This window comes from Crassostrea angulata, chromosome 3 (genome assembly GCF_025612915.1).
Source record: "Crassostrea angulata isolate pt1a10 chromosome 3, ASM2561291v2, whole genome shotgun sequence".
NCBI classification, from domain to species: Eukaryota; Metazoa; Mollusca; class Bivalvia; order Ostreida; family Ostreidae; genus Magallana; species Magallana angulata.
Window position 1 is genome coordinate 11,707,595 of NC_069113.1, and position 25,138 is coordinate 11,732,732.

At 33.1% G+C, this 25,138-nt stretch overlaps 1 protein-coding gene across 1 annotated transcript; it reads right to left on the reverse strand.

Moving 5' to 3' along the window:
• Positions 1–1,260: 1,260 nt before the first annotated feature.
• On the reverse strand, positions 1,261–18,700 carry LOC128177127 (uncharacterized). The gene is made up of 10 exons (XM_052843692.1): positions 18,548–18,700; positions 17,439–17,466; positions 16,965–17,108; positions 14,749–14,994; positions 11,628–11,707; positions 11,283–11,310; positions 10,269–10,412; positions 9,162–9,275; positions 1,952–2,197; positions 1,261–1,448 (listed from the first exon to the last, which is right to left on the reverse strand). Exons 1-10 carry the CDS (start codon positions 18,548–18,550, stop codon positions 1,399–1,401), a joined length of 1,083 nt encoding a protein of 360 aa, XP_052699652.1. The 5' UTR covers positions 18,551–18,700; the 3' UTR covers positions 1,261–1,398.
• Positions 18,701–25,138: the final 6,438 nt, after the last annotated feature.

Sequence of the window (25,138 nt, forward strand, 5' to 3'; positions counted from 1 at the left end):
CATATAAAATGGCGATGTTTACTTAGGTCTCGTCATCACTTGAATTTTTTGGACCAACTATTTCTAACAACAGAGTAAATATATGGCTTGGCAGACATCTATGGTACTTTGTATTATATCAGTATAATCACTGGGAGTGAAATAATTGAAGAACTTCCTTTGTCTAGCGATGTACAGGCTTGGTATTGAATGTAAACGAGGCTCACTTTCATAATATTATTACCAAGCATGTTCTCCGTTAAACGTACTTCACGATTATAAATATCATTTCAGAATAACTAAAAAACACATCATATAGTCGCTTGCCATAAAAGTAGTAGATAGTTGTCTGTTAAGGTGTGTATATGATATATATATATTGCTGTTCAGGTTAAAGGTGAAAAACTTATATTTTCTTTATAATTCAAAATTAAAGAAAGTATTCTTTTGAAATGGCAGTAAAAAAAAACTTGATATAACTATATTTACATTTTCAATGTCTTTTCATTTGATAACGCTAAGTATCAATTTGTTCATATTCAGTCCAATAAATTCAAATGACGTTTGCTTATTAAAATATTTAAAATTACAATTGCTGTGAATTAAATTAATATAAGTAATAAGGAATCATTCTTTCGATATATAAACTTATAGTCATCCAGTTTTAGTTCCCTTCGAACATGTGGAAGTATTTTGGTTCTATAATATGTCATTATAATATTATATAAAAATATCAAAAATCCTAAAACATTAAATTATTCAGACCGTACCATTTGCACAATTGATATTTTAGCATCCAAACCGGAATAATTTATTTATCCAAACCGTACTACTTCTTTAGCAGGTGCATGAAGTTATTGCTATTTTTATACATATTAATGTATTAAAAAGACATCGGTTTGGTTTTATTTGGTTAATGCAATGTTTTAAATGAATTTTGGCTGCTTCAGATTTTTAGTATGTGTTATATTATCTACGTAATCTAGAAATAGTTCTTGGTTTTAGCGTTAAAATGACACGTTAACGATTGATTTTTCTACAAATAAGTCGTTTTTATAAACGATGAACGAAAATAACGCACACTCTTTTCAACTGCAAAACCTTCAGAAAAATATGAATGACTATTACGATATTTTAATTAATATTTACCCCATTGTCGATAGAAAAAAGGACACAACACTCATTGTTTTTGCAACGGATACGCCATTTTCACGTTATCCAAACATGTCACTACCGGCGCGGATACACGACAGTGCTATAATAGACAAGTAAAGAACTTCAGTTCTTTTATATTTTATATGAATGCATCCATTATATAAATTTCGAGCCCTTCACATTAGTCTGTGCTCTCCACAATAAATAAACAAAATCACCGAACCAATATATTTAGTCCATATTGCACATGTTTTGTTTGCTTCTTCAATCATAAGATTCCGCCGAGAATCGCTCGTTCAGGATCAATGCAAACTCTGCAAAAGAAAATTAAAAAGCTTAAACTTCACTTGACAGTGCATCAAATAGAAATTCGAAAATTCAATTCATTAAGAGCAACTCTCTTGAGACTATTTAGTATCCTTGTGTGGAGAAAGGATGATATTGAAAATTGAAAATCCAATCTCAAATAAAGCCCTGCCTTGTATACTTAAGTCATATATATATATGCGAATATCAATACATATTCCATTGTGTATGATTACATAAACTATTTCCATACGTACAGAATATCAATACATATTTCATTGTGTATGATGACATAAACAATTTTAAAGTAGTGTGGAAAACCTTGGGATATCAATACAGATGATAATAACGTCATGTTGTAAATTTTTAATTTACCGAGTAATCCAGATCGATAGTGAAATAATACGGAACTATATATGTCGTAAATTTTATTGTATTTCGAAAGAAAGTACGTCACAAAATGGAGGAGTGTAATATCTCCTTAAGACTACATGTACATGTAGAGCCATACCTTCGTAGTTAATTTGTCCGTCTTTGTCCAAATCAGATTGGTTGAAGAACTCCTGTAAGTCCTCGTCACTGATGCTGTTCTCTCCTCGCTGTAGAATGGACTTGGCCTCGTCTATTGTGATGTAACCACTTCCGTCCTTATCGAACACCCGGAACGCCTCCTTCACCATGGACATTTCTTCATCCTCGGACCGGAATTTAGAGGGTGCATATTCCAGGAACATCTCGAACGAAATCTCACCGGTTCCTACAAATTTTTAACATAAATATATTCTTTTATCTTAACACTCACAAGGAGTTAGGAAGTTTCAAAATCTCAAATCTAGGCCGATAGACTTTGATCTCTCTCTCTCTCTCTCTCTCTCTCTCTCTCTCTCTCTCTCTCACCCACCCTCTGGGTCCAGGTCCACGAGAAATTCCTCTAGCTCCTCTGGTGTTGGATTTTGGTTCATAGCATGGAGGAGACGCTCCAATTCTCCGGCGTCGATCACTCCATTACCGTTCGAGTCAAACATGTTGAAAATCAACTTCATTTCTAAATCGACACATAAATGTATTTTTAATCACTGTTTATTTAAATCATCCATATTTAAAATAAATTATTTTTTTATCGTAATGGTTGCAATTATTTTCAGATCATCAATTATTGGTATACCTCGAAGTTGCTCTTCCGTCAAATGCTCAGCCTAAAAGTAGTAAAAACTGTACCAATATTTGACGAGATTTCATGTCATTCAATGTGTGTTTTTACCCTATATTGTACATGCATGTATATACATTTTTACAACGACTACATTGTCGTTTTTAAGGTTTACATATGTACATCAAGCCATAATTTTCTACATTAAAGGTACATATACATGCATGTGATTTTCATATTATTCTCATTCTTGTATAAAAGACAATACGGAGAAGTGAGGGTCAAACGTGGCTAAATTGATTAAGTTCTAAAAATGTTTGTATATGAAATTTGAAGTGACCCTCTGTTGTGTATTTAACTTAAACGTCTTTGAGTTTAGAAAAATTTAAATGACAAAAGTGAGTGTTTACTCGAAGGCAGTGGGCACGAACCGTGTTTACGTTGTTTGCGTTTTACCCTGGAGTGTTTCACTAACGGCAGAAACTAGAACATCTAATGATGTACTTCATTTGTAATGACTGAGTTTTCTAAAGAATTCTCTTAAAATGATATGCTTAAAAGTAAAATAGCTCAATTACTAAAGCAACTAGATTTAACAAGTTATAAATTATGCCTTGTGTAGATTCTTCCTTTTAGGTTTCATAAATCTGGGTTTTGAAATACCATGCATGAAGAATTGTCAGCAAACCATCGAAACAAAAAGCGTATCGGAGTATCGATTTCATCAGGAATATTTTTTTAAAGTATTTTTGTTTGTTTATTAATTGATCCCAAATTACTTTTGCTTAGCTTTAAAAAATAAAAAGAATAATACTCTTACCATGTTTGGTTTCAAAATCTCTCTGGAGGAACCGGTGACACTAACTTTCTCACTTAGTAACCACTATACACAGTTGTCGTCTGCAAGTGACGTCTCGCTCCCGCCTCTCTGGGATCTTTAAGAAAAACTCTCCGTTAGAACCGATTCTTGATTAGTTAAATGATCGGAGCTATTTTCTCAGGTTTCCCTTTCAAAGCGTTTTGATTTTTCGATTTAAAAGGTGCAGAATGCTTCGATAACGGATATTGTACATAAGTGTGTTCTTGGAAGCGTTGAAGACCAATGTTCTTTGTAATATAATGATCTATCATGAAAGCGGGGTCAAGTTTTTAATCGCAGGAATAACATTGTGTTCTATAGGATATGTTGACATCAAAGATCACTGGTTGTAATAAATGTATTCTACAAAAGTGGTGCAATTTCTAAGCTTAACTCTGAGGTTCCGTATTTCACTATTTGGTTTTATTTGTTGTTTCCTGGACTTGAATATACCAACATGACATTGGTCACAGTTTTAAGAAGTTCTCTAGAAATCCTTTTTGATTAACCATCAGATGAAAACGTTACAAAGATCACAAATGTTTGAAACTACATTTAGGGTCATCCACCTAAATTCCATTAAATGTAAACATTGTATCTATAAGGGAAAGTCGCAAAAGGCTTTGTTCAACTGTGGAGTTGTTGCCATTCTTAAATTAATGAGTATAGTATTAAAAGTGCGTGCATTCAAGAAGCTGTCTTTGATAAAGTCCTTTATGTATTACTGTCAATGGAATGGTGTGAGATCCCACTACATTAGGGGTTTCTTTTATTTTGTTTGCTTGTTTTTGTTCAAAATGCTAGAATTCCTGACATGGTTACGATTTTTTTCTTATTAAAGCCATTGGTACAGATATAGTGGTAACTTATTTTGATTCAAATCGCGCAGCTAAAGGGAGTGTCATGTAAATTTTAAATTTACTGGGTAGGTGTAAATACAACAACATGACAGGAGCCCTATTTCATATACATGTAGATCTATGTGCATGAGTTAATAATTTGTACATAAATCTTGGGAGTATATTGTTAATAAAACATGTTCATTTTAATATATGGAAATTCTTCTATTTAACTGCATTCCATACATTGTTGAAAAGTAAAGGAGTTACATTGTAGAGATTCTTAATCCAAGACCCCTGATGAGCTAGCGTGTCTAAATATTTTTGGGACACCCTCTCCAAAATAAACTCCATTCATTGAGCAAGATCTTTGTAATCAGCAGGCATGTTCACGAAACTTTCCTAAGATATGACCTAAGTGTGTTCCTAAGATATGACTTAGGAAAAAAGTTAGGAACATCCTAAGATCAACTTAGGACACGTCTTAAGATGTAGCTCGACCGTTACTTAGGAACATCTTAAGTTAGGATATCCTAACCTTCTACAACCATTCTTATTTTTCACAATTATTCATTCAGATCGAATTTGAGAGACTTGTGTAGGGATGAATCATTAAACATTTTGCCAGAGAAAATTGTACGTCTCGGTATTTAACACAAAAGGCCTAAAACCAGTATTTCTAATGTATGCATTTTAATAATTTTACATTTACCTAAATATATATCAGTTACCAATAAAAATTTAGTTTGTTTTTCTTTAAATGGGGGCCATTTAAAGAAAAACAAACTAAAAATATTACAAGCCCCCAAAAATTCACATAACTGTTCTTTAAAAAAAAATATTTATCAGGAAATAATTGGCTTACAAGTAGATATTTATGTAAACAAGACGTCTGTATTGTCATTTCATAATTAACATTTGAGAATCTTGTCATTCAAGTATATGTAATACATAAACACGCGATTTTCATAGAATTTGAAACGTTACATGAGGTAACACATGTACTCATACAAACACAACCAATTTCCCTTTAATCTGCAATATATAGAATACACGAACATGTTAAATAAGAAATAAGTTGTAATATATTTCGAAAATTATTCAACATTACAAATGTTTTAAAGATTATATTTTTCAGACTAAAGTGATAAAAATTAGGAATGATCATGCATGGTATATGTAACCCGATGTAAATTTACTTTTTATAGCAAAGGACATTTAAATAATTGTTATCTAAAATTATTATAATCAAAACAATGAATGTAACTCATTTAGTGTATAATGTAGATAAAAAAAAAAATAAGTGAATAACTTTCATTCGTCAAACAGAGATAGTATTTGCAAAAAAAAAAAATCTTAATTTGTCAGCTTTGAGGCAGGCTTGTAGCAACGGGGAAGTGGTGAAAGTTCGGGGCCCCCCTCCACATCATTTTGTTAAAATTAACATACATGATAGAATAATTGACTATGCCCCCCCCCCCCCCCCCTCCCGGATTAGGAATTTGGTGTTTGTCAAAAATGCTGGAACTGTGGAAAATATTGCCTTATTCTACCGGTCTTAGAAAAGGCTTCACAACATCCCCATATACCTAAAAACGTGATTTTATAGCTTTAGGATGGTCTTAGGACAAGGTAGGTGATGTCTTAAAGATAGGACAAAGTTATGGCGGTTCCTAAATTTAGGAGAGCTTCGAGAAACAGACTTAAGACTAAGACGTATCCTAAGATGTACTTAGGACATACCATAGTCCTAAGATAGCTTCGTGAACATGCCTGCAGACTTACCTTAAATTGAGTCTTTAATCCAACTATGTTCCTAGAAAGTACATTAGAGAGTGAATGAATGTTTAGCACCCATCGATTAAAGAGTTCAGCTAATTAGGCAGTTTAATTTCCTCGTAATTGGAAAGTACAGTGGGTATGGAATTGAAAACAAATATCAGCCTGTGTTTGTTGATGCCAGAATCTATATGGTCAGTAAAAATTCAATTTACAATATTAGCAATATTCTTTGCTATTGATCATGACCCTACACGTATCTATTACGACACACTTTTATACCTGAAGCTTATGTTTCACACCATGCAGGTACATGTATAGAAATCAATCACGATCTCTATCGGTCATTGCAAATATTTTTTATGCTCGCAAAGGTCAATCCAAACTTTAACAGAAGGACTGAATTTGTTGTACTCGTCTATATTTGTGATAAGTTTTATTGACAAATTCGTGTTTCACGTACAGTTTTATCACGAAGTTCCATTGCATGTCAATATAACAATGTGATCATATTTCATGCATGTGTTTTGTACACTTTACATGATATAATAATCATTCAACCTGTGAATAATTGATTAACTTGTGCTTTAATGACATTCCATAACTTATTTTCCATATATGCTATCGAAAGTATTAGGATATCTTAATTTGTGTTGTTGTTGTTTTTATTTTTTGCTTTAATAATCTTCGTCATCAGTAGTTGTTTAGAAGTCAACTGAAGAGAATGATTAATTACTTTAATTACAAAGCAGGTATTTACATGAAGATCGCAACATGATATCTGAGCCACAATGGGTCAAACTGTATTAACGTTTATTCATTTATTCATTTATTCACTAATTGGTTCACCACCTTTGCGTTCGCTCATTCATTCGTTTGTTACACCAATTTCGGGATTATATTTAAGATTGTGTCATATGAAGTCTTCTCTAAATAAAATCATGGTTGAAGAAGATATTGTTCTTGTTTTTATCAAGCTTTGTGGTTTAAATTGTTTATTCGACAATATATTCGAAATCTGACATACTTAAATGATGTCTTTATACAAATGTCCCTGTGAAAAATGTATTGCTTCAAGCAAAGCTAGCCCGGCAAATATCAGCATCAATAATGATTAAATGTTTACCTGACCGTCCCTTTAACTGAAAGGGGTGGGGTGGTGGGTGTCATCTTAACAATGAAATACTTTCTTTGGTGATTCATGAGGGTAAGAAGGTAGCGACAATGGTAGAAATAATACTGAACCCGCGTCAGCGGATGGATGTAAATTAGATACCATGATACATGTATATAACTCCAGACAATATAGGAAGAGTGGCCCTGTAGCCCCTGATGCCTTCCACCTTATTATAAATAGTGCAATTTGCTATATCTAATAGGGACGGGTGCTTATTCTTTACTTATTGTCGTATGTTTGCGTACCGGATTAACTTAACTAAAGTTAACCACTTTAGGATTGTGTTATTTATTTACTTTACATTTCAACGTAATAATAAACTGAGCAGAATCAGATGATGATAAAATGAAGTTCAAATTTATTTAGCTTTGTATGGAAAAGGACACGCTTTTTACCACTGCATGTAAATAATTAACGCTTATAAAAAAAAAAAACAACAAACAACTTTATTCAAAACAATGATATATTTTTATTTAGATAATAAAAATGTTAACAAATATGGTCAAAAAACGAATCTGAAGTAAATCAAAAGAACATATTCTTTTTCTCTTACCGCACTATTAAAATCCAGAGCAGTAGAGAAAGTCACCAGAATCATAAGTACATGTATTTTAGCTAAAGACATTATTTAGTATGACTTCACCACGACTTTTAACCTGGCTTTATTTTTTAAAAAAACTCGCCTAAAAGTTGTTTATACCAATGGATCTTTCCTTCGTTTGAAAATATTATTATTTGAATTTTTCTTCAGAACTCGACGTTCCATGTGCCCAGTAGGATGTGCAAGAGAAGGAGGATTAATCTTGCATCATTCTTATAAATTCTGAAAAAGAAAACGTTTACTGTTAAGATTTCTAAACACAGTCGGGAACTGTTTATTCCATTATGTTCGTAACCTTTATTGTCTTGTACATTCTTAAGTATATACGTTACATTTCTAGCCAATTTAACTACAGTCAAGGGCAGTCTATACCAGCATAGACCATATACAAGTATTCGTTTAAGTGCAACCTCATCATCTCATAAATATATACTTCATATCTTATATATCTGCCTGTGGGTGACTCCCCGTCTTTTATACTATTATATATGTAGACAGGACTTGTCCTGTCGTTATCTACACAATGTATAATCAGTTTTACCAGCTCAATGCTACTGTATTTTTAGTAGACTTTACCATTGCAGTTACTATGTCCGTCTTCGTGAAACAATAGTCCACTTTAGAATCAATTTATATAGTCAGTCTTTTCAATAATCATTGTGAAATTAACTATTTGCATAACCTAAATAAGCAATCTTTTTGTCATTGTGTATCTTTACATACATAATAATCTTTCCGTCTTTACAGTTGACTATAGACTTTACCTATATAGTCAACCTTTCCGTCTTTACAGTTGACTTAAGATTTTACCTATATAGTCAATCTTTGCGTCTTTACAGTTGACTAAAGACTTTACCTATATAGTCAACCTTTCCGTCTTTACAGTTGACCAAAGACTTTACCTATATAGTCAATCTTTCCGTCTTTACAGTTGACTATAGATTTTACATATATAATAAATATTTGCGTCTTCACAGTTGACTGTAGACTTTACCTATATAGTCAATTTTTATGTCTTAACAGTTGACTGTAGACTTAACCTATATACTAGTAGTCAATCTCTCCGTCTTTACAGTTGACAATAGATTTTACCTATATAGTCAATCTCTCCGTCTTTACAGTTGACAATAGACTTTACCTATATAGTCAATCTTTCCGTTTTTACAGTTGACTATAGACTTTACCTATATAGTCAATCTTTCCGTCTTTGTCGAGGTCGGCCGTTTTGATCATATCCTCCGCCTCTTCTTTTGACAGTTTATCTCCTAACCTCATCATTGCCTCTTTAAGTTCATCAGCATCAATTTTACCGCTACCATCTTTGTCAAATAATTTAAAAGCCTCCATCATTGAACTATTGGCTTCTTCTGCAGATTTATAGTGATCGGCCATGTATTTTTCAAATTCTTCGTATTCTATTTTGCCATTTCCTGAAGAAAAAAAATGGATTTTACAATACATGTTTTATAACTTACTAAAAAGGAAAAACTGTTTTGTATTGGAACTTTTATTTGAACAAATGAATACGCTATGATCGTTTTGTTTGGTATTAGAATGGGACGGAACTATACAGACAAGTGCATGTACGAGCATGCAAAGAAAAAACCGACAGTCTTTAACACTGGTACGCTTTCCTGATGCAATCGGCATGAAGCATCACTCTCATATCTGATCATAAAAAAATGTTTGATGCAATTAGTAAATAGCAACAGACACATATGCCTCCAATAACATCTTCAGTATTACAAGAAATATTGACAGTTGCAAATATGTGTGTAAAAGTACAGTAGTATTTAAAAAAACGTCAATTATTTTTTTTTTATAAAGCCGAGAAAAAATATTTTAGCCGATATTCACATTTCGTTGTTTCTTTTATTTCTAAATGACTGACACCATTGTTGATAAACAGGTCATGGGCAACGGAAGTTCGGAACATTCAGAGCTTGGTAAAGCTAGTTCAATTTCCTGCCCATTGGAATTTGCCTGATAGCGCTCTATTGAGCGACAATGTTGTCTGCCCCCAGGGAGGCATTTCTTAATTAAAGTCAACCATAGATCTATTGTTCAGAATTAATATTAGGTTTATAGCTAATTATTTATCGTAATAACATGCCTTTCATTCAATGCTAATGTGCATAAGATTTTTTATAAGGATTATAAAACATAATGTATTATTTAGGGAGATTGGAAGGTAAGCAGTTGGCAAGTACGAGTCATTTCTAAAACATGTTAAATTTGTCTCACGTGTCACAGATTACATCTTAGCAGAAAAATATCTATATTGAATTCTATTATTCATCTGTTACCTCATCAGCAAACTTTGATACGATGATAAAATAAAAATAAAATAAAAATGGTCACGACCAAACGGCCGCCTTCAGACGCTGATTACAGTGAGGTTACTTAAGAGAGGCGGACGATACCATTGGTGTCCAGTTCCTGCATTAGGTGCTGCACCTCGGCCTTGGTTGGGTCCTGTTTGAAGGCCCGCATCACCGTCAGAAGTTCCCGACTGTTGATATAGCCGCTACCGTCTTTGTCAAACAGCTCGAACGCCTCTCGGAATTCTAAAGAGAGATGTGTCGTAAAGTGGTAGATTGAAAGCTTAACTGTTCGGAGTAAATATCATGCATTGCTTCGTATACTAACATAGTATCTTTCTATGAGAAACATGAAACAGTAATAGAAATGAAATGTCAATTAAAGAAAAAACTACCAACTTTGTCAAATAAAAATTAAATTCATGATTCAGCAAAGGATAAACGCAAAGGCGAAATTTTACAAAAGAATACTAGTATTTTGCATGCAATAAGAACTGGAAACACCCATTTTATATCAGATATATACCGGTATCTATTTTTTTTTTAAATTCTTTTCAGTGGTCACTAAGACATCGGAGTACATATTTACCAGTGATCAAGTAGCAATTTTCTTTGACAAATTCAACACTGTCTAAAAAAATGCCATTTACAAAGAGACTCAAACATCAACAAAAATAGGTACACTTAGAAGCCCTATTTGGATTGATCAATGCATTAGTGTACGCAATCCTTGATTAACATCCTTAAAATCACACTTCCATTAAAGCCTATAAATTCTGAAATTGTATACATGACTTTAAACCATAATGATCTGATCATTTAGAAATGTTTTTATTCATCCCACATTATACATCAGAAACCGTGTCCTGTGTGAAAAAGAATAGACATATTGATCTCTTTCCCTGATCCCTGAACACCTATGAATAATTACTATTGAAAAAGCTTTGAGGTTCGTTTATATTTATATCATTTAGCATCAGTAAACATTTCAGCTGAAATTTCACAATCAATACCATATCAGGAATCCCGTTTTCCGTGCCAACGCTGATTTAGATCATCTAGCCTTATATTTTGGAAAATGTTTCAAGTTTGAATGTAATTCAAGATGACACTTACCTTGTTTTATTTCCTCTGGTAACTTACTCTGAAAAAAAAATTAAAAATGCCGGTGTAATTATTACCGAAAAGAAATCAGATGATTGACTACACTGAATTATTCATTGAAAGTAAAAAAAACTTGATCCCTTGTTTGGGTCGCTGGGACCACTGTACCAAATTTCCACTTACCATGCTGTATCATTGGAGTGGAAGGGAGACACACACACTCGCCGTCAGAGACCAGACCGGCTCTGATCGTCCTACGATCAATTCACCAACGTTCCACGGGATGGTTGTAGCAGTAGGTACAGACGAACGAGTCCAATGATTTCAAACGTGACATTCAACCAGGGTATCACTTACAGGAATTGGGCTGTATTGTGGAACTTGTTTAATATTGATGGGAAGGATTCCATTGTAAGGAACACTTATTTTCTGGGACTCTTGAAGCATTAAAATCCTTTTAAATATTATCTTTATTTGAAACGGAAAAATTTATTCCTGAAGAAAAATCGGTGAAATCACATAAATATTTCCTTTGTAAACTAGCAATTCCGGTATGAAATCTATAAACTGTGTTCAAGCGGAAAATACTTGCAGCACAAAAATATAAAGAGGATGATTTTTTATAGGTTCAGTGCGATATTTTGATATTAAGGCGAGGACAAGGGGGTGGAGCACCTTCGGTATTTCAGGGCAAACTTCGCTAAATATAACTGTAGGATAGTCTGCAAGTTTTCATAAATGCTCGTTCAGTTCATTCTACCAACAGAAGAAGAACTCGGAACATTTTGAAATTTTAGAAATGAGCACGTTATCATTGACGTGATGAAACAGTCTGTGGGACATAATGTTAAAATGAAACTTAAGTGTGTATGTCTATACATGTTTTGGAATTTTTGTACATTGGAATATTTGAGCATGATAAACCTATGTTTATATTTTGGGCCATTCTGTGCGCATCGTCACTCACTCTTTCTCTCTATAGGAGTTTGGCTCACATAGTAAATTTTATATACCAGTAAACATTGTAAAAGCAAAACCATAACTTCTTATTGTTTATAAGACAGTACACAGATAAATGTTTCAGTCTACTTATGCTTTGATTAAAAAAAAATAGATACATGTTATTTTAACTCGACCAACCTTGTTGCTGGAATTCATGAAAAAGCAAAGCAATGAATGTCATGTTATATATATATTTTGAATTTACCGGAAGGCAGTTAATACAAAATTTACAAAATGACAACTTGACAGCCGCCCGGTAAAATCAAAATTTAAAGCTGCTTGGTCCGATTTTTTTGTAATTACAGTATCAAATTTTTTTCCATACAAATCATTTATCTTAGAAAGTTATGGACTTTCTCCTATTTACACCAGCAGAATCAGTCTCCTCTCAAAGTTAGAAATATTCAAAGTAAATAAAAATAATTTCTCTTTGGGCAAACGAAAAAACAAACCAAAATACATCACGGGAATGTTTAGAAAAGGAAACCGCTTGGTATCGTCCCCCGAATGATTGGGGTTATTCAACCCGCATGCTATGCATCGATTGTAAAGAAAGCAGACTTTGGAAATATTAGCGAACAAAACGTACACATGTTTATTTGTAATTTGTCTGATCATTTCGACCTTTATTTAAAGCGATGTCAAAGTCGTAATACAACCATACCCGTCTCGTCGCCAGGGGTGAAATTTAACATGATGCGAAATAACGCGGTACCCTTTAATGTCGTTTGTTTTGTTAGCAAATTTTGTACGTATTTTTCTTCATTGAAATTTGGCATAATTGACGGGTAAAACTACTGCAATGTCTATTATTATACATATACTAAGCATAGCCACCGTTTAAAAGCGTGCATAAAATTTGATATAAAATCGGACCAAGCAGCTTTAAATGACAGCAATATAGGTTATAGTAGTAATTTATCACATAAGCTGGGGGTGTTGTTTCGTTTTTCGTATTTTTTAAGGTTATTTTTTTCTTGTTTTGTATTTTAAGAAGAAACTAAGATTTCCTTCACGTTATACCTACTATAGTATTAGTTGATTAACGGCAGTTGACAATTCTTCCATAGTAGTAAATCTACATTTGCAAGAGCAAGTTAGGTGTAAAATACATGTCAGCTCTGATTAAATTAACTTCATGAACAAAGAACAAGCTAAGTTTTCTCTTGTTTTATTACAACATATATGCGACAAAGATCAATAAATAAACTTTCTGTTAAATTTATTAACAACATAGTAAGGTACATTATATATGTACATGAATATCTAACTTGGAATCTCTTTGTTATTGCAAACATACATGTAAGTTATTTTGTTACAAGTTGTTAAATATCTGAAAAATGTATTATTTTTTACAAAATAATATAGTGTCATTTACAAAGTAAAAGTAATTGCATTTTTAAGAGAAAAAAAAGGTATGAACAGCTGCATTATTTCCGGATTGTGTAGTAAGAGTTCGGGAAAATTTTTGTCATGGACGGATGTTTGTGATATCTCCTTCTTAGCTGCCGATGGCCTCGGATACAGACACAATCTTCTACTTCATCATGATTTTGACAAATTCTGAAAAAGAAATCGCAAATACTCAGGGGACGTACACGTATAACAAATGACTGAATAAAAACTATATCCATGAAAAAATATTATAAATAGATGTCGATGCTCTTAGTATGCTGTTGTTTACGGGTATTGTGATATTACTGTTTTATGATGGATACATTCATTTAATGGTTTGTAGTATTCTTTATCAGTTAATGAAATTTGTTATCTATTATAAAAAGTTATGGTCTTAAATGTTTGAGCCATGCATGGATAGTTTGTATAAAATTGTACCACAGCATATTATAATTATCCTATCTGCTTTAGCAATCTTGTCTTTTCGCTTATTAGTCCCCTACCGGTTTCACCGGAGGGGACTATAGCTTTCCTCTGCGTCCGTCCGTCCGTCTGTCTGTCCCACTTCAGTTTTCCACTTTTTTTTCTTTATGGGTTTGACGAATGAAATGAAACTTGCTGAGTAGCTTCAAAATGTCAAACTACAGATCAAGTTTACACTTTTGTAGCGTCTGGTTGACATATTTTCGAGAAAATTAATTTTTTATATTCAAATTTTTTAATGTTCGGGTTCGTTATCGGACTCGGTGTGTATCAAATAAATTTTTACAAACCGGTAGGGGACGTGTATTGCTAATGCAATACTCTCAGAATGCTTGTTGCTACTAACATACATGTATAGTGTCAAATAAATGTACCAAGACAAACCAAAATAGTCTACATTGCTGTCAGTACTTAGATCCACTCCTTTCGCGCCCACCAAAAATAACCTCTTACAATGTAGGCTGGAAGTACTTTGATTCGCAAATGTAACATTTACTTGAGAAGTTATTTGCAACTAGTACCTTGATCCGCTCTATAAACATTTAACGGAATAGTTCAATTCGCTGTCAGTACCTTGATCCACTCCCGTAGCACTTACCGGAATAGTCCACTTTGCCGTCAGAGTCTTGATCCGCCGCCTTGATCATTTCGTCTACTTCCCCGTCTGTCATTGTTTCCCCCAAACTTTTCATCGCATGCCTCAGCTCTTTGGCATCAATTTTTCCACTTCCGTCCTTATCAAAGATTTTAAACGCATTTCTCATTTCTTCTTCAGCTTCATCTGGACTCTTGAATTTATCGGCCATGAATTTTTCGAATTCGTCATATTCTATTTTTTTGTTACCTAAAAAAAATACAGCATTCTAATCAAAGAATATGTTCCAGGTAAAATAATTAACTTGGCATGTAAAATTGATGTCAATCACAGTTACTGTTTGAATTATGTAATTTGATAAGTCCCAGAAAAATATAAGCAAATTCACATCCGTCTTTCATTTACACATTCTTATACTAAATCCAATACCAACAAGTGTATATGATATACACTCTAAATCATAGCTTTAATTTTCTTTGTGACATTGGTTTTCATCTCTAGTAATGTTATTTTTTAAAATGGTATAACAAAAGTGATATCGGGTTTAGTAGATTGAAACATGAGATACAGAACTTTGACCTAACCAAGATTTACACAATATATCAAACTGAAAACAAGAGAAAGCTGTCAATGTGACAGCAAACTGGGTTTCCTTTTGTGTAAACAGTATCCATTATCCATTTGTCAATAAAAAAAATCAAAGTACCATGCTTATCTCAAAGGTGCATATTTGAACAATTGAAATGCAAATAACTTCCTATCTTGAAAACTGTAGGAGTTATCTGGACAAATGATGCACCCTGTGTGCAATGTTTTGGAAAAAAAGTTGTTCAAAAGCTGGCGTTTTTCTAAACAAAAATTCACGAAAACAAAATACAATGCTAGTATACACATCTTGCATATGTACAATTGAACTGCAAAACAAAACAGTTCAACAGCTAATATTGTATTTTAATAGAAATTAAAAACAAAGTAATGAGCACATCTCACACACACACACACATATATATATATATATATATATATATATATATATATATATATATATATATATATATATATATATATATATATATATATGAACAATTGATCTGCAAAAGAAAATCTTTCTATCCTAAAAACTGTAGGAGGGGTTATCCGTACAAAGGTATTTTTGGCATAAATTATTAAAAATCAAAATCAAAGTAATATGGACATATCTGATATATGTACAATTGATCTGCAAAACAAAAACGTCCTACATGTATCTTGAAAACTGTAGGAGGACCTATCCGTACAAAAGGGTACCCTTTTGGCAGTTGCCCGCCTACCGCCATTTTCGCCATTTTAATAACCGGATTTTTCATACGAAAAACCTGGTTAAAAATCATTATTCACAGAATCATAGAGATGATAATTGTTCTCATTGCAGACATTATTCATATTAATAAAGGATAACATCTTATAAACGAAGTTTAGGAAACCCTACAGAAAATAAGGACGTTTTTAATTTATACATGAGTGTATTCGACCAAAAACGTTTATTTTAGTCGCCAAATATAAATACAGTTGCCATGCATAAAAATATGTTATTGAATTAATTGAAATTGAATTGTTGTTTGGTGTTCCCTTCAGTTAGTATATTCCCCGCCACATGGGGATGATACATAAAACATTAGATACAGTAAAACACGCTTAGCGAAGCGCGATAATTTTGATTCATCAAAGGCGGTTTTCATATAAAGCACAAACATTGCAATAACTTTCAAATTGACATATACCTGCCCATAGTGAATGATAAAGATATATATAAAGCACAGAGAAATTCACTTTTGTTGGAGCTCCACCATCCGCCCCGACCGAGGCTTGAACTCACGACCTCTGGAACCCATTCTCCTAGCAGTGAGCGGCCACCGCGCTCCCCACTCGGCTATCTAGGCAAGACCAAAATCTTGCTTTCGATAACGAACGGAACCTAGCGCGCTGGCCGCTGGCTAGCTCCAACAAAAGTGAATTTTCTCTGTGCTTTATATATATATATATATATATATATATATATATATATATATATATATATATATATATATATATATATATTGTATTTTAATAATACCGCTATATATCTACAAAAATTAAAACTGATTTCGCTCTATGCGTAAATTCATTATACATGCACGTTCGATGAAGCCGAGTTTACTGTAGTTTTCCGGGCGGCACTGTTATAAATACGGTATACCCACCGTTTTTGTCCAGTTCTGCTATCATATCCTCGACATCCTTGTCCGTGGGGTTCTGCTTCAGGGTCTGTAGGACGGTTTTCAGCTCGGCGGCGTCAATGAACCCACTGCTGTCTTTGTCAAACAAATTGAAGGCAGACTTGATATCTAAAACAACCGCAAATAATTTTTATCTTATTTTCTATTGAGGTGTCGCACTAGTTCTACTGTCCTTCGCAAAACTTTGAATTGTTTAAAATCAAAATTAAGGTACATTGTACGTAGCAACGAAGATTTTGATTTTAAAGAATCTAAGTTTTTGCCGTTACAAACTAACAACTTGCATGGTGATGGTCATATTAAAATTCCATCACGCAAACTAGGTTAACCGTATCTGATTATGTTTGGTTTAAAGTTTTTGGCATTTTCTAACTTTTGCATTATTTATAGTGATAAACTTTAATATAAAAATGTGATGACACAGCAAAATAAGTATACCTTCTCTCTGTGAATCCGTTATTTCACCCTGTAATGTAAATAATGCATACTTAGCAAAATCACAAGGGACATGTGTTTTTCAATCATGATTAAGTATATGATACATAAATAAGTTCCATCATAATCTTTGAACGTTCCAGTCACAGTTATCGCTTATTCAATAAATCAAATGCAAAAATATTCTAAATGAATGCGAAAAGTGGATAACAAACCAATATGTTTTTCTTCACCAGCGAGAAATTATCTTGAATACTCGTATAATGGAATTAATTCATACAACAGCAAATTTCAACATTAAGGATGCTTGTCAGGGAGTCAGATTACAACAAAATACAGTGTCGCAGGGACGATATCATTTAAAAATTAATATTGTTATTCTTTCCTAGTGGAAGTTTGTTTGGCACTTTTCTATATATTAGTATTTTGACAATTCCAGTGTTAGGAATCCTTCCTCGTTTTATGGATTTATAGGATCTTATTCTAGTGTCCCACTAGTTCCCAGCATACTTGTATTGAATGATCGAAATTTTAAAGCAAATAGAAATGAAAATGTTACAAGGGGTTTAAAAGGATCATGGGAACTTATTTTACGTACTTCAGAAACAATAATTGCACTCTGACCATCCATTGATCGGGATTTATCTGATTTCGAATTACACTGAGAACACCCGTGTCCCAATGTCTTGTGCAGTGATTATCTACTTCTGTAGTTAAACGAAACATGGCGTACTGTAAAGTGCATTTAATTTTTGATGTTTCATGTTTTCATGCACGAAATCATTCTTTCAAAATCTTTCAATTATGGTGATTTTGAAACGTGTATCTCTGTACCTTTATAACAAAGTACATTAATACAATTTTTGAATGTGCATGGTTATGAAAATAAGCCAGGGTCCAAAATAAAGATTAATTAATTTAGCCAACGGCACATTTATTAAATGCATTGTAATTAATTTCCAGTGAACTGCATCCATAGTCAAGTTAAAAGAATAGAAACAGAAATAAAACAAAGGTAAAAAAAACTTTACACATTCTGTTATGTATGTATAGACAATATCTGCATTAATGTTTTAATAGCACAAATCGATGTTTAGTCCTCAAACACTTACCATGTTTGTGATTCTGGCCGCCAAAGGAAAGATCCGGAGAGACCACGACTAGAGGCAACACAAACAGAGCTGGTCGTTACTAAGATCCACTATCTGTGTGCTGACGATTCGATGAGTCGCGGTCCTCAACCCCTGGGAGAAACGCGGCATTTAAATCTGTTTAGAAAATAAAGGGGGATTTAAACAAGGCATGTTCTTGTTCATCGGATATTTCTACATAGCCGATTTTGAACAGAGCTTTCAAAATCATAAAAGGAATCAAGCTTATATAATCGAACTTTCTTTCTTTTTTTTTTAGATAAAAAGAAAAGAAAAACATTGGAAGTACATATCGATCGTTATTTGAACAAACTATTTCAATACATATCATTTGTGGCATACAGAAAATAGAAAACACGATGATAAATTTGAGCGAGCGCAGAATGAGAATAATTATACCTTTGTTGTACTAACTCTGTGCAATAAGCATTTAGCCTATATTGACATTTGCACATAAACCTGTAGAATAGCGAAAACGAGCTTTTTCATAACGTCACAATTATCATGACATGTGCTTATCACTTGACGTTTGGATTATTACATAAAATCTCGGTAATTTTAACAATTCTGAACCATTAACCTTTTTCATATGCAAATATAAGTAATAAACAGCAATATTAAAAAGTTCACCGGGAAATCAACTTGGTTGGTACGTGATCAGATCTTTTGAGAAGTCCTTCGGGTTGCGCAGGAACATGATCACGTGACCAACCAAGTTCATATCCCGGTGAACTTTTTAACTTACTGTTTATTTCTTAAATCAATCATTTTTTTTTAGGGGTGGGGGGGGGGGGGGTGGTAAATTCATCGTATTATGTTTTCATATCCGTAAACTGTATTAAACCGTACATGAAGATACTTTGGAAATTTTGTTTGAAAACAGATCAGTTTATTGCAAGGGAATAAACGGCACTCCAATACCCGGCGTTGTTTCAATATTTTAATGTTATCGAAGTATGTGTTCCTACCGGCAGCTAATGAGCTCAGGAAACGGACGGAAGGACACTAAGTTGACATTTGTAATTTATACATATGACTTCCTACAATTTATTTGTAATTGCTAGAAAACCATTTCTTTTACCTAGTGTATAAAATTTTTCTGTTCAATTACTGTATATATGGTGTTTCAATTAAAAATCAAGCGCTCCAAACTGTTTGGAAATAATTACACATCCGATAATTAATTAACTTTGTCTTTAGAATACTCATTTGAAGATTAACTTGCTCACCCAACTCGACTGTGTTGTATAAATGGAGTACAAAATCATATGACTCCTTCTTTGAATGAACTTAGGGTTATATATTTCGCTATAACTGATATATTTCTTAGACAATTTGAATAATTTTTATTAATTTTTATATTTCAACAAAGGACCATTTGCAAATAACAAAAGAATTGACCTATAGGGGAGATGGATTTCCCGGAAAAAATAACTTTTTAAGCAGAATTGTACATTTTGTATATTAAACTTCCATCTTCTTCCTTAAATGCACATTTGCTCTTTGAATTTAAGATGAAGGATATCGATGGTAAAGGTATATTCTTCAAATTCACTACATGTAAAAGCAATCGACCGGAACTATACCCTAGAGTCAGCACGCTTTGTTTAAGGACAAGAATCATTCATGCACTCTGTGTTACTCGAGACAGGTGCCACGTAAAAACATAGGTAATCACAGATTACAAAGCTCACCGAGTTGAGACATCACCCTTATGAGACAACACCTTTATGAGACCACCTTTATCATATTATATGAAAATCATACTTTATGATCTTAGATATTCATGGATTCTGTTTTGAAACAATATCATATATCATCTGTTAAAAAATTGTATGTTAATCAAATGTTCATATGTTAATCAATACAATAATATAAAATTAAATATTGCATCCTATCATATTTACAACATATATCATATAATACAATAAAATACCGTAATAAACAATGATAAGATATGATATTGTAACGTAAGATATGACATTGTATTGTGTTATACATTATTGTAATTGATCACATAATACAATATCATAATATATAATACAATATAGTATTATATTACATTATTATATTACATCATACATCATAACATTGAAACATATGATATTATGTTGTATAATATAGTATGATATTGTATGATACTGTATCATTTTTGATACATATTACGATATTGTATCATATGATGCAATATAATTTGATACAACATTGTATCATATCAAATGATACAATATTTTGTGATAAGTAAAATATTATACAATACAATATTATATTATACATGTTGTATCATATGATACAATAATATATATTACAATATCATATACACATGTGATACAGATGACATCACAAATCCATATCGGCCTCCAGGGCTGATACAGGTTATCAGCCCTCCAGGGCTGATATGGATCCGTATCGCACCCCTTGCGGACCTCCTCTGCCTTTTCTCGCTTCGGCATTTTTGCATGTTTACAGACGAAAAATAAAACATTATCAGTTACAGTCGACATTTTCAAGTGCAGTTGAAAATTTCAAATGCTAGTAAATGTTTTAAAGCAGTCAACTTTTAAAACCTGATGAAATTCCGTTCTGTAGCTTCATGTTTGTTAAAACAATAAGAACTCATATTTTTATCAAATACATGTACATGTCCAGACCTTTTTCAAATAATATGAATAATCAATTTGTCCAAGTTGATGGGTTTTCTTTTTAAATTTATTACGAAGTATGTAATAAATATAATAATAGATACCCTTTTCCATATCACGGCTTGTATCGGCCCTCGACCAATATCAACCCTCGGGCCTTCGGCCCTCGGGCTGATATTGGAGTTTCAGGCTGATACAAGCTGTGATATGGAAAAGGGTATGTATTATTCTCTATATACAATATCGTATAATACGATATAATATAATATTACAATATCATACAATATAATTTCATGTGATATATAATTCTATATTACAGAAACCAATATCATATTATACAATATCGTATGATACAATATTATAGAATATACAATATTGTATCATAGGATAAAATATTATATTTTGCAATATCTTATGTAAAAGTATCATGTGATAAAATAACAAATTAATAATACAATATAATATTATACAATATTGTATCATAATATACAATACTATACATAACAATATCATGATACAATATCATATAATAAAATATAAAAAAAAATGATACAATATCACTTTGTATCATATAACTTTTTATAATATAACATATAATATTATATTGTAATATATTAAACAATATTGTTTCATATCATACAATACTATATTATAGGAATCATGTTATATCATTTATCAACAAACACATCTATCTTTTAAGCAGGTTTGAGTGAGGTAGGAGATTTCTATAGCATCTTTGATAATTGAGATCAGGCTCTGCATCTGAAGCAATCTCTGCGTTTCATTTATTATATAGTTAAATCAACTATGCAGGCTATCATCTATAAAACATGTGACCTGTTGAAAAAAACTAAACCTCATCCAGCATCCGAAACCTATGGCTCATATTCAGAATTCAAGCCTGTCAGGTGCATCAGTATCATAAGACGCATCATCCATGCAAGTTTGGAGATGTTCGGACCAGTAATAACTAAGAGATCATCATCAGAGGGCACTAGCAATTAAAACCTTAACCTCCTCCAGCATCCGCAACCTACGGCTCAGATTCAGCATCCATGCCTGTCAGGTGCATCTCTATCATAAGACACACCATCCATCCATCCAAGTTTGGTGAAGTTAGGACCAGTAATAACTAAGATATATTTTTAGCATCCTTGATAATTGAGATCAAGCTCTGCATCTGAAGCTACCTCTGCAATTTATTCATATTACAGTTTAATCAACTATGCAAGTTTGAAATAGTACTATTATCTATTTAACATGTGATCTGTTCCAAAAAACTTAACCTTATCCAGCATCCGAAACCTATGGCTCAGACTCAGCATTCAAGCCTGTCAGGTGCATCAGTATTATAAGACACACCATCCATGCAAGTTTAGTGAAGTACGGACCAGCAATAACTAAGATATAATCATCAGAGGGCACTTATTTCAAAAACTTTAACCAGCTCTTAAAACCTTAACCTCCTCCAGCATCCAAAACCTATAGCTCAGATTCAGATTCAAGCCTGTCAGGTGCATCAGTATCATAAGACGAACCATCCACGCAAGTTTAGTGAAGTTAGGACCAGGAGTAGCTAAGATTTAATCATTAGAGAGAACCTGCTCAAAATCTTTAACCAGCTCTAAAAACCTTAACCTCCTCCAGCATCCGAAACCTATGGCTCAACTTCAGCAGCATTCAAGCTTGTCAGATGCATCAATATCATAAGACGCACCATCCATCCAAGTTTGATGAAGTTAGGACCAGTAGTAACTAAGATAGAATCATCAGAGGGCACCTGCAACAAAAACTTTAACCAGCTCTAAAAACCTAAACCTCCTCAAGCATCTGAAACCTATAGCTCAGATTCAGCACTCAAGCCTGCCTGGTGCATCAATATTATGAGACACCATCCATGCAAGTTTAGTAAAGTTTGGACCTGTAATAACTTTTGCTATCAAAGGGCACCTGCAACAAAAACTTTAACCTGCTCCAAAAACCTTCAGCTCCTCTAGCATCCGAAACCTATAGCTCAGATTCAGCATTCAAGCCTGTCTGGTGCATCAGTATTATAAGACACACCATCCATGCAAGTTTGGTGAAGTACAGACCAGCAGTAACTTAGATATTGCTATCAAAGGGCACCTGCAACAAAAACTTTAACCTGGTCCAACAACGTTAACCTCTTCCAGCATCTGAAATTTAGGATCCAAGTCTTTCAAGTCCATAAGTAGGTCCAGATGCATCATCCATGCAAGTTTGGTGAAGATAGGACAAGTAATAGCTTAGATACAGGACCTGCAACAAAAACTTTAACCAGGTCCGGACGCTGACGCCGACGCCGGTGGTATAGCATAAGCTCCCCTTGACTTCGTCTCGGTGAGCTTAAAATCATGCAGAGCAAAAGCTGTGGCGTATGCCTTTCCAGAACATCTATAGGAAACGGTATAATTAGGGGAGAAGTACTGCAAAGTATATGCAGTTTGTTCTTTGCAATTAAAGAACGTGTCCAATGGTGATATTTTAAGCCAAAAATGCAGGAGGAAGGTTTATAGATTAGAAAAAATGGGGTTGGTCAGAGTTTTCCGTCCCCTTGTCATTTCGGCAACAGGTAAGTCCCCTTATACAAAGGATGAAGATGTTAATACGGAAAAGCGTTCAGTTAAATGTACAGTGAATGATGTAAGTGTTCGAACACCTCGTAAAAATCCTTCTACATCTACAAACATTACTTTTTTATTATATCTGTTGGATAAACTAAGGCGACGTGCAAAGAGTCAAAGGGTTTGCGACCTTCGAAATCTTGTCACGCAAGGCTTTCGATAGTTGCTAATATGTCCATGGTTGTAAATTAACGCATATAAAGAACATGTATTGTATTATAGGATGTAAACTGAAAACAAAATTAAAAAAAAAAACGTTCATAACGCATACTGCTTTTGTTATGAGAACTAGATCCTAAGAGTTTACTGTGAATGGCCTAAAATCAAGAAGTGGAAAGGAAATCGATACGCTTTTCGTAACGACAGAGACCAATACCGGCACTGTAGTTCAAGTTAGATACAAATGTTCCTTTGCATTAAATATCATTTTAAATCGTTGCCCTTTGTTCTTTTTTTGTTTAAATTAATAAATATTCAGATGCCCATCCATCCACTATATAGTACTGTACTAGATTTTAAATATGTAATATTTGACTTGCGAGACATTGCTCTCGTTGTTACGACGATGACTTTGTAAAACTTGATCCGGCAAAAAACGGATACAGTGCATGGAAACTAGAAGTATTAGTTTGGATTGTTTGAAAACCCATTGAATTCTGATCCGGTCAATCGATTTTTTTTATTTGTAGTACGTAGCAAAATCAATTCTCGGATTCAGATGGAAGAATTGTATTCTAATGCTGGGAACCTAATCAATAACAAAATAATGAATTAATCATCAGAGTTTCTAAAACGTTTAAATATACATTAAAGGTGTGAATTTCGTGGAGAGGGAAGTTCTAAGGAAAAACAAACATGTATCTTAAATCTATAGAAAAGAGTTGAATTGATAGAAATATTGAGCATTAAGAAAAGATGAAATAGTGTATGTAATTTATGACCAGTGACATTTTTACCTTGTTAACACTAACCTATTCCAATGTATTAAGATAACCGCAGTTAACACTCCCCTAAGACATCTGCGTTGGCTTGTTTGGCTGTGGACAGGTTAATTTCTTGAGTTCGAGACCAGTCACAAATATAAGTATAATTATGCCTATAGACACAGGCGCCGGATATTAATATTAAATTTATAATATTAAAATATTTTTTTACAATAAAATCAATTTAGGCACACTAATATGACAGCAGGAATTATCATAAAAAAAGAAATAGTTTAAAGTTATACGCCTGTGTCTATAGATAATAATTTGGTTCGAGTAGTG